Source organism: Varanus komodoensis, unplaced genomic scaffold, assembly GCF_004798865.1.
Source record: "Varanus komodoensis strain SLA01 unplaced genomic scaffold, ASM479886v1 scaffold60, whole genome shotgun sequence".
NCBI lineage: Eukaryota > Metazoa > Chordata > Lepidosauria > Squamata > Varanidae > Varanus > Varanus komodoensis.
The window spans coordinates 2,394,458-2,407,752 of NW_025336223.1; the positions used below are offsets into that span (position 1 = coordinate 2,394,458).

The 13,295-nt window shown below is 45.3% G+C and overlaps 1 protein-coding gene across 1 annotated transcript in view; it reads right to left on the reverse strand.

Annotated features, from left to right (window-relative positions):
• SPAG17 (sperm associated antigen 17) overlaps positions 1-13,295 on the reverse strand; it is a 112,093-nt gene that overhangs the window by 67,623 nt on the left and 31,175 nt on the right. The window contains exons 9-15 of the mRNA XM_044449708.1: positions 12,660-12,741; positions 11,160-11,251; positions 10,166-10,303; positions 9,977-10,087; positions 8,556-8,706; positions 7,768-7,998; positions 6,681-6,733 (exon numbers count right to left, since the gene is read on the reverse strand). Coding sequence (XP_044305643.1) covers positions 6,681-6,733; positions 7,768-7,998; positions 8,556-8,706; positions 9,977-10,087; positions 10,166-10,303; positions 11,160-11,251; positions 12,660-12,741 — 858 coding nt within the window. The remainder of the gene's footprint in view (positions 1-6,680; positions 6,734-7,767; positions 7,999-8,555; positions 8,707-9,976; positions 10,088-10,165; positions 10,304-11,159; positions 11,252-12,659; positions 12,742-13,295) is intronic.

Here is a 13,295-nt window from a genome sequence, read left to right on the forward strand (position 1 = left end):
GACTTTGGGTCAGTCACATACTCTCAGCCCAATCTACTTCACAGGGCACAAGGTTGCTCTCGTAAGCTACTTTGGATTTCTCACATGAAGAAAAAAGGTGGGATATAAATGAAATGTAACAACAGTAACAGCATTCTGCTCTTATACAAAATGATGGCACAGCCACATTTAGAATAGTCTGCACTGTTCCGATCACCACACCCTCAGAAGGTCTGAGAAAGGTGTCCAAAGGGCAACTGCAATGATCAAGGAACTGGAGCAACTCTCATTAGAAGAAAGGGCACAATGTTTTGAGCTGCTAGATTCAGAAAAATGGGGCGGAGGGGGGAGGAAGAATGATAAAAGCAGGTTGCTTACCTGTAACTGATGTTCTTCGAGTGGCCATCTGTGCAGTCACACATATGGGTGCTGCGCCTGCACAGTGCCTTTGGCCGGAGATTACAAGTTAACGGTTTTTTGGTGGGAAAGGTCTGCTCCCCCTCCCCCACAGCCTATAAAGAGCGGAGCGTCCGCCATTTCGTTCAGTCTTTGATGACTGGACGGACGCCCCCATGTGGAAAAAATTAGTTCTACCGTGAGCAGTTTTGGTACCAAGAAAAACAACGAACAATACTGGTACCAAGAAATAATGATAACATTTGGTACCGATGAAAGGTCCCGAGCGGGGCCGGCGGGTGGGTTGTGTGACTGCACAGATGGCCACTCGAAGAACATCAGTTACAGGTAAGCAACCTGCTTTTCTTCGTCGTGGCCTCTGTGCATCACACATATGGGTAGATTAACAAGCTTACCATAATGGAGGAGGAGAGGTGTCCTCAGCGAAGAACAGATGAAAGAACGGCTCTGCCGAAGGAACAATCCTGCCGAGCGTGGACGTCTAAGAGGTAATGCTTGGCGAAAGTGCAAGGATTCGCCCAAGTAGCAGCTCTACATACATCGTCAATCGGTATTCCCGATGCGAAGGCAGATGAGGCAGCCACAGCCCTAGTCAAATGGCCTCGAGGGGCTGTGGGCAAGTCGATGTTAGCCAGTTGGTAAGACAAAGTGATAGCATGAACTATGCACTTAGAAAGTCTCTGCAGAGTGACGGGGTGCCTTGGTCCCTGGTAGCATATTTAACGAAAAGTCTATGTGAACGTCGAATAGATTCCGTCCTGGATCTGTAGAAGGCTAAACAGCGCCGAACGTCAAGTGAATGTAATGACCTTTCTAACGGAGTAGACGGAGCCAGAAAAAAGGCAGGTAAAATAATATCTTGTCCCATATGAAAGGGTGTGGACACCTTAGGCAGAAAAGATGGATTGAGCCGCAGGACAACCTTTTCTCTATGAAAATTGAGATAAGGTGGGTCTACGTGTAGAGCGCAGAGCTCGCTGGCCCTCCGGGCTGAGGTAACCGCAACTAGGAATGCTGTTTTCCACGAGACAAGACATAAATCGATTGTTGCCAATGGTCCGAAAGGAGCTCTCGTAAGCACTTGCAGAACAACAGAGAGACTCCAGGTGGGCATTATTGGTCTGATCGATGGGTTCAGATTATAAAGTCCCTTCAGAAACCTTTTAATAGTAGGTTGAGAGAAAATGGACGAGCCGTCCACCATACCACGATGATAGGCGATTGCAGCCGTATACACTTTAATCGAAGATGGTTTCAGTCCAGAGTGGTGTAGTTTATTTATTTATTTTATTTATTAAAACATTTTATGCCGCCCCATTCGCCTCGGGGCGGCTTACAACATAGATAACTTCTAAGAGGAACTGAAGAATTTGATGTATCAATGATGTAAATGGAGAGAATGAACGAGAGTTGGCAAAGGTGGAGAAATGCTTTCATTTAGCTGCGTGAGACTTCCGTGTAGAAGGCTTTAAAGTGGAGTCCAATATGTATTGAATGTCCGGATGAAAGGTTGTCACATTCGATGGCACAATAGTCGGGTCCGACAGTGCTGGAGCAGCGCTGCCTCCAGAGGATTTGAAGGTTGCAACTTGTAGTGGATTCGAAGGTAGGATTCGAACCACTTGAAGTAGTCGTCAGTGTAGATGTAACGAAGTCAGTAGTGAATTCAAAGGTAGGATTCGAACCACTTGAAGTAGTCGTCAGTATAGACGTAACGAAGTCAGCTATCGGATTCGCCACGCTGTTAGTTTCAATGATAATATATCTGGGTGGCGAAGTGCACCGTCCTGCTGGGTTATCAGGTACGGGAGCGGTGGAAGATGAAGGTATTCCCCGTGAGAAATGTCCAGCAGTGTGGGAAACCAAGGTTGGCGTGGCCACCAAGGAGTAATTAGTATCCCTGTGGCCCGATCGCAAACAATCTTTGTTATGACTCCCATCACCAGAGGAATCGGTGGGAAGGTGTAGAAATTCAGGTTGTTCCATGGAATCATGAAGGCGTCCCCTAGGGATTCGTACCCGATTCCCGCTCTAACAGAAAGTCGCACACACCTTGTTCTGTTGGGTGGCAAACAAGTCCACGTCGGGAAACCCCCAGTGATGAAAAAGGTCCTCGTGTGTCTGGGGGTCTAGTTCCCATTCGTGAAAGATGAGCATGCGCCTGCTGAGAAGGTCCGCTTCCACGTTGTCCATACTGGCCAGATGGACTGCTATTATCGTAATGTCTCTTGAAATGCACCACTCCCAGATCTGCATAGAAAGTCTGGCCAGGGTTGGAGACTTCGTCCCACCTTGCTTGTTCAGACAAAAAACAGTGACTATGTTGTCTGACGTTATCTGAACAACCCGATGTTGAAGAACATCTTCAAAAGAGCGTAGGGCTTTGAATACGGCCAACAATTCCAGGAAGTTGATATGATTCGTGGATTCCTGATGAGTCCACGTGCCCTGAGTATACAGGCCGAAGCATACCGCTCCCCAACCCAGAAGAGACGCATCGGTACTGACTGTTATCGATGGGCCCTGGGGCCTGAAGGGGACCCCAGCAGTCAGATTGTCCGGGACCAACCACCATAGTAGGGAATGGAATATCGAGGATGGGACTCGAAGCAGTTTCGACGGTGGATCTCTCTGTGGGTGGAACACTTTGTTGAAAAATAGCTGCAAAGCACGGAGTCGCAGTCTGGCGTGTGGCACCACTGCAATGGTGGAAGCCATATGTCCTAGAAGCCTCTGGATGGACTTCGCCGGAACCGATCTGTCTCGTCGCATTCGATGAACATGGCGAGCGAGAGTCAGTTGTCTGTCCCGAGGGAGGAACGACTTTTCCAACATCGAATTCAAGTGGGCTCCGATGAACGTAAGCTTCTGTACCAGAAGGAGAGAAGATTTCTCAGTATTAATGCAAAGGCCCAGGTCGTCCAATAAGGCGCAGGTAATACGGATAGAAGTGAGAAGCGCTTCCCTGGACCTGGAGACTAGGAGCCAGTCATCAAGGTAAGGGTAAACTTGTATGCCCTGGAGGTGTAGGTAAGCGCAGACAGGGGCCATGCATTTAGTAAACACTCTCGAAGCAGTGGCCAAACTGAAGGGTAGAACCATGAATTCGTAGAAATTGGAGGCAACAGCAAAGCGAAGGAAACACCTACATTTGGGATGGATTGCAATATGGAAATAGGCGTCCTTCAAGTCCAATGAGGCGAACCAATCCTCTTTCCTAAGCAGCGGCAAAATATTTTGGAAGGTGGTCATTCGAAACGTCCTCGTCACAATGCATCGATTCAGACTACATAAGTCTAAAATCGGAAGTAGGCCACCATCCAGTTTGGGAACTGTAAAATATCTAGAATAGAATCCGTGAAGGCCGTCATATTGAGTTACTTGACGAATCGCTCCTTTACGAAGAAGTTGTTGTATTTCATCAAGCAGTACCGGCAAGCAAGATGTAAACCGGATCGGACTCGATGGAGGAACGGTATCGAATTCTATCCTATAGCCGTGCTGTATGATGGACAATACCCACCAATCAGATATGATGGACTCCCAAATGGGGAGTCGGCTTCGCAGACGGTCCCCAGATGAGAGGGGTGGGTATAGGATAGGGTAGAGGAATGGTTCGCCAGTCCCGTCAACGCTGCCTCCTGTCGTCATATCGGTGGCGGCCCTGTTGGTAGCGTTGTTGGGGCTGTTGTCGATGGCATTGCTGCTGTTGTTGCTGCCTGTGCTGAGGCTGTTGCCTGGAATGGTAAGGCTGTCTGTAGGGCAGATAGGTCCATGCCCACTTACGCCTCGGTTGCGACTGGAGCTCCATCTGTCGGGCCGTCATGCGGGACTCATGAAGTTTTTTGAGTTTATGATGTCTTCGAATGGAAAAGCCCGGACCCGTCAAAGGGCATTTCCTCGATACACCGCTTGGTCTCTTCGGGGAAGTTGGCGCTCCTCAGCCACGCATGCCTATGAAGAGAGACGGCACCAACCAAGGCCCTTGAGTTGGTGTCCACATGGTGCCTGGCTGTGGACAGCTGTTGGACTGCGACGTGCATCGCCTCCTTGATTAGCACTTTGGACAAGTCGCTTTGTTGGTCTGGGAGAGCTGAGACGACGTTGTGGAGGCGTTGCATTATAAAATACTGGTATCTTGCCAACATCGCCTCACAGTTCGAGATACGCAGCCCCAAGCCTGAAGCTGCGTAGACCCTCCTGGCCAGGGAGCCGATCTTGCAGCCTCGTTGTCTCGTGCAGCAGTGTGGCCTCTTGCCTCTCTACCCTGGGAGGACTCCAACACAACCGAGTTCGGCTTGGGGTGTCGGAGGAGGAATGGTATGTCCTCCTCCTGAACCCGGTACATGGCTTCGTACCTCCGCAATGTTGGTTGAGGGTGAGAGGGCAAGTCCCAGGGCTGCGTCATTGCCTGCCGGAGGGTGGTGATCAGGGGCAGGACGATGGAGGTGGACTGCTCCCTGCGGACGACGTCATAAAATTTATCCGTCGACGGTCCTGGGTGCTGGATGACGTCGATATCCAGGGACTGGACAAGCCTGGACATCAGCTCCATGAAAGAGACGTGGGACTCGTCCGGTGACGCAAGGCCCTGGGAGGTCACTGCAACATCGGGAGAGGTGGAACTGACGTCCAAGTTGTCGGAGTCCGCGCCGTAATACAGAGGGGCCGAAGAAGAGGACTCCACCGGCGAGACGGACTGGCTGCTTTCCTCCCGGGGAACCGGGGATGTGCGCCTCGGATCCAGGGGCAGCGGGTGATCGTGAGAGCGTGGTGGGGACCAATCCCTCGGCACAGGATAGTACCCGGTTGAGTATGGCTCGCCCCAGGATGGATAGTAGGAGCGACGCAGTCCTCGGATCGCTGCTCCCTGGAGTGACTCCAGTGGGCCTTGGGCGGGGATCCGACCACATCCGCCTCCATCGTGGCCATGGGCATAGGCATGGGTGACCTAGCCCTGGGGGGAGAGTCTTGAATTTCCCCATCAGAGATCGACCCCCGCTGAAGAGGTGGAAGTGGCTTGGTAGGGAGGTCAGCCACACGACGAGGAGACCCTTGAGGGGTGACCCTCATGGCTGCCTGGAGTACCGGCTCAGGTGGGGTCAGTACAGTGGTTGCTGCTGGTACCAACGCTGCCATCAAACCCGAGTCGCGGTGTCGTGGCCGCTCCGGATCCCTCGACTTCTGGGTTGGTTTAGGAGGCTTCTCTTTCCTGGCCTTCTTAGCTGATTTATCAGCACCAGCATGCTTGCGCATCTCACGTTTCTTTTTGGGAGAAGTGGATGGGGCCCTCAAGGTAGAGGCACCTTCGTCCGACGGGCGCGAGGGTGGGACTACCGTAGCTCGGCCAGGCTTCGGAGCGGCGACGAGTGGTTCAGACTGCATAAGAGCTCGATCCCACAGGAGCCTCCGGAGGCGGTTCTCCTGATTTTTCCTGGCCTGCTTAGAGAAGGCCAGGCAGTGGGAGCACTTGTCGGTCCTATGCCCCTCCCCCAAGCAGAGGAGGCATAGGTCGTGCGGGTCAGATGGAGACATCTTCGACCCGCATTCCGCGCATTTGCGGAAAGCTGCTCACTGCGCCATTGCAAGAAGAGGAAAAAAGAAGACCGTGCAGAGGGTAAGAATATATTTTTGGGTTTTTTTATATTTTTTTATTATAGAAGAAGGTAGAACGGTGAAACGATAGAACTATAGAAGTAACAAGAACTAACAAGAACTATAGAGATAACAAGAACTAACAGGGATATAAAACTGGGAGTTTAACAAAGAAGAGGAAAATAGGCTACAAGTAACAATCAAAGCGATAGTCAAAAGCGGCACGAGGCACAGCGAACAGCGGTTGCAAAGACTGAACAAAATGGCGGACACTCCACTCTTTATAGGCTGTGGGGGAGGGGGAGTGGACCTTTCCCACCAAAAAACCGTTAGACTGTAATCTCCGGCCAAAGGCACTGCGCAGGCACAGCACCCATATGTGTGATGCACAGAGGCCACGACAAAGAATGGGTGAGAATATGAAAACATATTTGATGATTCTCATTAAAAATTGGATTATTTTATTTCAGAGAATATTTTGGACTGTAGGATCCTATTTTTCTTTTGCTGGTATACAGTATAGAAACCTTAAGATACGAGACTTTCAGCTATTTAAGAGTTCCATCTACTGCGTATCATTTTAAAAATGGAAAACACACAGGAATGTTCACTAATGATAATTCACACATATAACCCATCTTTGTATCACTCTATAATGCATATTTTATTCTAATTGCAGTGTTTCTTACGTTATTTTCAAGAGAACCATTGAGACCACTTCCATGATCGCTGGAAATGCAATCTGGAAAATATACATAAAAGATACATTTTAAAAATTCAGGTACTTCACATTTTGCTACCCTGTTGCCTTACTTGCCTCGACTAAGGTTGTGGGTGGCACAGCCTTCACGTGCCGTGTCCTTCAGCATCACCTCTATGCATAATTAGAGCATTGCCTTATTCCTCTCACTTGGCATTCTTTCCTTTGGATGAAGCATGGTTAGACATGTCCACATGAAGGTTTTGGAACAGCATGTTAAACAGAAGGGGTGTTTGGCAGACAGAGGCCATCCTTCCATGGCCAGTAACGCTGGCAGTCAGGTTAAGAGCAGAGTCCCTGCATCAGGCGGCCTTGGTTCTTTAGGACTGGGGCGCCTAGTGGAGATTCTTCTCTTTACATGTGCCCAACATACAAGCTCTTCTTCCAAGAAGCACTGGGGAACTTCACATAGTGTGGAAAGCAGCACTGATGGCCCTGATGCTAACTTCACACATTCATTTTGAATGCCTAAAGCAAGCAACCATTGAGCAATTCCCCACTTTTCCTCCTCCTCTTCATTTAATCTAGGATGCAGATAGAACTGACCTGGGGCTTTAAAAGAACTCTAACAGCAGAACTCTGTTGAAGTCCCAGTGGCCTGGAGCTGGGAGAACCAAAATTGAGAAGGTTTTCTTCCACTTGGGAGGACTACAGCACAGTGAATTTGAATTGCGTGCTTACTGTGATGAATAGGAGCAGCAACCCAATAAAGGACACCCTGGTCCACTGAAAAAAAGGTAATATTTAGGGTTGGCTTTCTCCAAATCCTGTACTTCTCAGATACAATTCAGAGCTCATGTCATTACTGGCTGAACAGTCATAATTCCCTTTCCTTAGCATGATCCCAGCTGCTTAACATTGAGTTCAATGAACAGTAAATAATGGGGAAAGTAAATATGGCCAACTGGGGGGGGGCAAGTTGGCAGTGACTGCTTCCTGCTTCTCATCTCCTCTGATCCCCCCACGCCATGCACAATGTTTTAATGCATTCATGTTGACAGATAAATGTCCCTTACCTGATGTGTCGAGGTTATTTTCTTCCAATTTCTTTTTGCTGCTGAATTCTTGTCTCAGCTGTTTAGCAAATCTAGCTGGATTATCCCATGGGATATAAGAAACCTCATAATCACCACCAAGCATTATGCCAGAACTTTCCAGTTGTCCAGAATTATGTGCCCTTGTTAGCCTCATACTTTCAAAAGTAAACACTTTAAAGGCTCGTTCTACTTCCGCCCAGTTCATTTGTTCTGCAGGAAAATCAAGGCATAAAAAACCTTGTAGTTCATTTGTCTTTGGCATTCCATCTAACAGATTTTTGAAAAAAAAAACTCAAAGAGTTTTCTGTTACGAAGAACTTACTTATGGATATTGATCATTTTCACAAAAAATGACCCTAACATTAAAAAATAATAATGTATTGCTTATACAAAAATCTTATGGGTTGGGTTAGAGCACCGCAGAAGCAGAAGCTGACTTGCACTGCAGAAGCAGAAGAAAAATCTTTCCTGTGCCTGGTAACTGGAGCAGAGTTACTGTGGCAAGAAACCTCTCACTATCACTTATGGAAGATGCACATTTAGATCAAAATGTTATACATCAGACAAAGAAGCAGGAAGCAATTCAACAGCTCTCAATAGCAACCTCTTAGAACGATGAGTTGGCACCCTCTGGTAAGTTGTTCATAAAGCAGTCAGTAACTATGGAATCCTGTACATGTGTACTCAGAAGCAACTTCCACAGATTTCAGTGGGGTTTAATCTGGTGTGAGTGGGTACAGAATTGTAAGCCAAGGGAATAATTTTACCATTGGTGCAATAGTGCATGAGTTCATGAATCCTGGCAAGGCGTTTAGTATTGTTTCCTGGTGGAGGAAGAGGGAATTTAAGAAGATCCATCAAAGGCAGCTTGTTCATCATTTCATCTTCAACCCTTGCTGGGTCTAAACAATCTTGTACCTGACATAGAAAGAAAGTTATGAATTTTTACTAATGGCATGATATGTCATATTGAGAGACAGTATGGTGGAGTGGTTAAGAGTGCGAGTCTGGGACTCGAGCAATCTGGGGTCTAGTCACCACTTGGCCATGGAGCCAACTGCGTGATTTTGGGCCAGTAATAGACTCTCAGCCCACCCTACCTCACAGGGTTGTTGTAGGAATAAGATTGGGAGCAGGAGAAGAATGATGTAATCCACTTTGAGTTTGGTGTAAGAAAAAATGGGCTATAAGTCAAATAAATAAATATAAAATACCCTATATAAGAATATTTTGGAACATAAACATTTAACTGAAAACCAGCCCTTTGAACTTTTGGCCAGGGCACCAAATCCTACATATGCTTGCTAGCTGTTCTGCATATGCTGTTGTGAAATTGTGGGACTATTGAATCCACTGTTTGCTGATATCATCTACCTTCTATGTGTTGGCACAAGTTTTAGAAGCAGGCTGTAAAGCAATATGGAAGTCACACAAATATTTCCTTAAAGAAAATACATCAGAGTCAGTTCAATAACTGCAGAAAGTATTTTCTTCAACATGATGCATTCGTCTGTTGGGTGACAGTAGAAACAATACAACCAGTTCACATATCACAGCTGCTAATTGTGGGTTATTTATTATTAGCCAGTTACCTTTTCTGTACAAAGCTTCCATTCAAAGGTTTATGAGCATAATGTCCAAACCCAGAAAAATTGGTTGTTCAGAAGTGAAACAACAATCCATGGGTTAATTGCTGGACTGCTTAGCCCCTGGATTTGTATGTCACACAACCTTCTATCAGGCAGATTTAAGGTTGTTTACAGAAACCAGAAATGACTGGAAGGTTGCACATGCCCCCATAAATTGGGGATTAAATAACTCATGATTTGTTGCCATGACTGGTGAACTAGGCCAACAGACTTGTTTACTGCCATATAAAAATAAGCATCAAGAATCAACTTAAAGTATTCATATAAAATACAGTTTGCAAATCAGTTTGATAGTGCTATGGTTTGGCCTTATGTCTGAACTGGCAAACGTGACTTGAAACCAGTTGATAGTGTTAAACTATCAGATTTATATCAGTATGGATTTCATTTTTGCAGGGAGACCAAATTTGGTTGCAATCTGGGCAATGCCTTGAGTCCTGCCCATGTTATTCCTAGTCATTTTTCTCTGTGTCCAAAGATCCACTATTTCCATATATCTTACTGATGAAAAAACCCATCCAAATCAAACTTCACCATACCTTTAGGAAGTGCAACTTCTGAGACAAACTATCATGATAGTTCAATATAAGAGGCCATTTGACAGCTTGCGTGTTTTCTTCATTTTTAGGGTAAAATGAGTTGTATAAATTCTGTTATATAAAAGAAAAATACATTTAAAATAATACAAATTTGTTTGTCAAAGAAACTTAATTCTGGGCAATACAAACCATTTTTTCAGTCTCAGAAAGGGCAAGTGAAGGCAGGATGGAAACAATATGACTTGCAATGGTATGATCCAGCCCATCTTCACGTGGCTCTGGAATCACCAGACTTGGTGGTATAAGGTTTTCTTCTGATGCAACAACCTGGCACAAGATATAATATTTATTTCACAAGACCACTGCACGTGTTTAACCTGCAAGTTACAGCAACTGCAGATACAGAGCCTGTATTAACAATGTGTTGGAGATACTATTTGTTAGAGTGTTTGACTCAGTGAAGTAGCATTGAAGGGGCAGATGTCTGCTCTAACCTACGCACTTACAAAGGATAAACAATTTACCTCTAGCTATCCTGCACTGATCAGTGGGCTGGACTAGATGACTTTCAAGATCCCTTCCAATTCTATCATTCTGTGTAGATATAGGTTGCCAGCTAGGTACTTGCAATGTGGAATGGTAACTTCAGCTGCATCATAGTGTCCATTGAACAGACTTTGTTTTTATTCTAATGAAGACATCTAACGAAGAGCATGATCCTAACGGCTGCAATTTCCCTGCCTTTTGGAGCTTCAGCAAACATGAAAAACCCTTTATGAACATAACTGCAACATCCAGCAGTAAATCAGGAGAACTCAAAAACTGTGGAGACATGAGCCTCACCCGAGCTGATTCCTGCTTCCAATAAAAACTCTCAAATGTGGCATATAACAATTATTTCTGTAACATCCAAATAGGTTATTTGTGGGTTTAAAAAACCCAGTTCATGTGTTAACTTGGGGTTGTTTAACTCAGGAATAACCCCAAGTTCTACTGCTTGGACATCATGAAAATAATATCCAATGTAGCATGTAGAATGGATTTCCACTGTGTCTGACCAGTGAACTGAAGGACCATATTCTGTTGCTTTAGTTCCAAAAGTAGCCTGGGATATGTGGAAAGTCCCACAGAATTTGACATCAACCCAATCACTATTCTTGAATAAATTGAAAAGTGTGCTTACCTGTTGCAACATGCAATGTAGTATTAAGGCAACAGAAATAATCTCATCAGGGACTGTGTTTAAGAGATCATCGTAGTACCTCATGTCCACATCTGTAATAAAGAAGTAATATATTCTTTAATCAAAAGAAAATTATAAATAACTTATTCAAACCAATTAGCTAAGTATAGATACAGATAAATGGAACACCAGAATGCTGTTATGAATTTCTTTCCTGGAGCAGAAGCCTAACAGAACAAGCTTCTGAAAGCTGTAAAAGACCAAGTTAATTTCAGAATTAATGACGTATCCAGTCTGGAAATCATGCTGACTTCCAAGTAGGTCAGACATACAGCTGACAGGGCACTTAGCCCCCATTATGCTAAAGTAAACTGATGCCAGAAAGGCCATCCTCAAGGTCAAAACTTGAGAGAGGCAGACTTAGTGGTTCATCGTTGTGGGCATGAGTGCAGATAAACCATGAATTCAGCTGCCCCAGGAACATGGGGGCAGGCTGCAACACTTTCCTCTGATGTACAGCTGATGGCTGATCAGTGGGGCTTTCAGAGGGGCAGGTTGCCCCTATGTGGTTTAGACTATAGAAGCTTCCAACCTCTAGATGGGTGGAATTTCAATACCAATGACCTGCCCACGGAGTTTTATGGATTCCGAGGGCTTTTTGGTCTTCCTTGTGAATTCTCATGCTGATAAGAGTCCTGCTTGCACTTTTCTTATTTCTGTAAATTGAGGATGGCTTGGGTTCTGTGTATAAAAGTGGACTTTAAGGACCTGTTTCTTATATCTTCCATCCAGGATAGGTACACAATCTTCATAATGCTTGCATATTTATAAAGATGGAAAAGACAGAGTTAAATGGTGTTCAGTGACAACAGAACTAAATATAACTATCACTGCCTTCTGGGGTTAGTGTTACTTACCCAGTTGTGTGCAGAACACCATGGCAGAATAGAACTCCACCCATTGTGAACAACTTCAGGACGGCAAAAGGGCCATCACATACCAGCACCTGCAAATCATTCTCTCTGGAAAACTGAGGTTTACAAGAGTACACTACTGAACCCCACTGGTGATTCTCCATTAATCAGACCTTCTTTCCCACTGACCCTCAATAGTGTACTGTGACTAAAGCTCAAGAACATGGGAGTGGCTAGGACTGTAATCTGATGGGCATGCCATAAGATTTAAAAGCCTTGCTTGGTTTGTAGAGTAATCACTGCTATTTTCCCTGCAATGTTATACATTCTACCCCAAAATAAATAGCAAGTGTTGACAACAAGCCTTTGTCTTGGTGCAGTGCAAATAGGAAATACTTACTTCAGAAGTTGTGCTAGCTATATTCTCAGGTTCCAGGTTGAGCCGCTACTCCTACTCTTTTATCTCAAAGAGAACCATTCCTGCTGCTCTCAGTTTTACACATGTTTTTTGTCTGTTTCCCCAAACTACTGAAAAATAATTGCCCTTTCTAATAGCAATGTTTGGGAAATTATATTTTGCACATACCTGTTGTTAAAACTGGGGGCGCAACAGGCTCTTCTGTCACCTGTTTTTTCCTTGAAGGAGTAGTTGGAGCAGCAAGTTGCACCTAATGCAACAAAACACTGGTTTTAAAAATGACTGTAGAACATTCTTACATCCTAATCAGCCAAGTACTGCTGAAGTATTGGGGGGATATTACCTTAAATTAGTTGTCATTATTGCTTTTTACTAAAGAGTTCAAACTCACTGGCTCTCTGGATATGTGTACTGTGCACTTTTTCACTAGCATTACCCTAACACCTTGCCACAAGAGTAGATTTTATCTCAGAGAGAAGCAGCTTGAAAAGCTGCCGGGGCATTGGTACATCATGTTGAATGGGGCAGAAGTCAGTGTGTATGTGGGTCCTTGAAAGGAGCTGACAGAAGTGGTTCCTTGTCTCTATCATAACAGGCAAATACTTCCCTAATTGCCTTATCACCAAGTAGCCAATGAACACATGAGGGTGCCATTTGTTGATAAGTGCCACCAAGTTATCTCTGACTTGCAGTGATCCAATTAATGAAAGCCCTCCAAAATGTCCTTCTTATGAGAGCTCAGTTCAGCTCTTCCAAGTTCAAGGCTGTGGCTTGCTTTATAGAATCCCAGAATAGTAGAGTTGG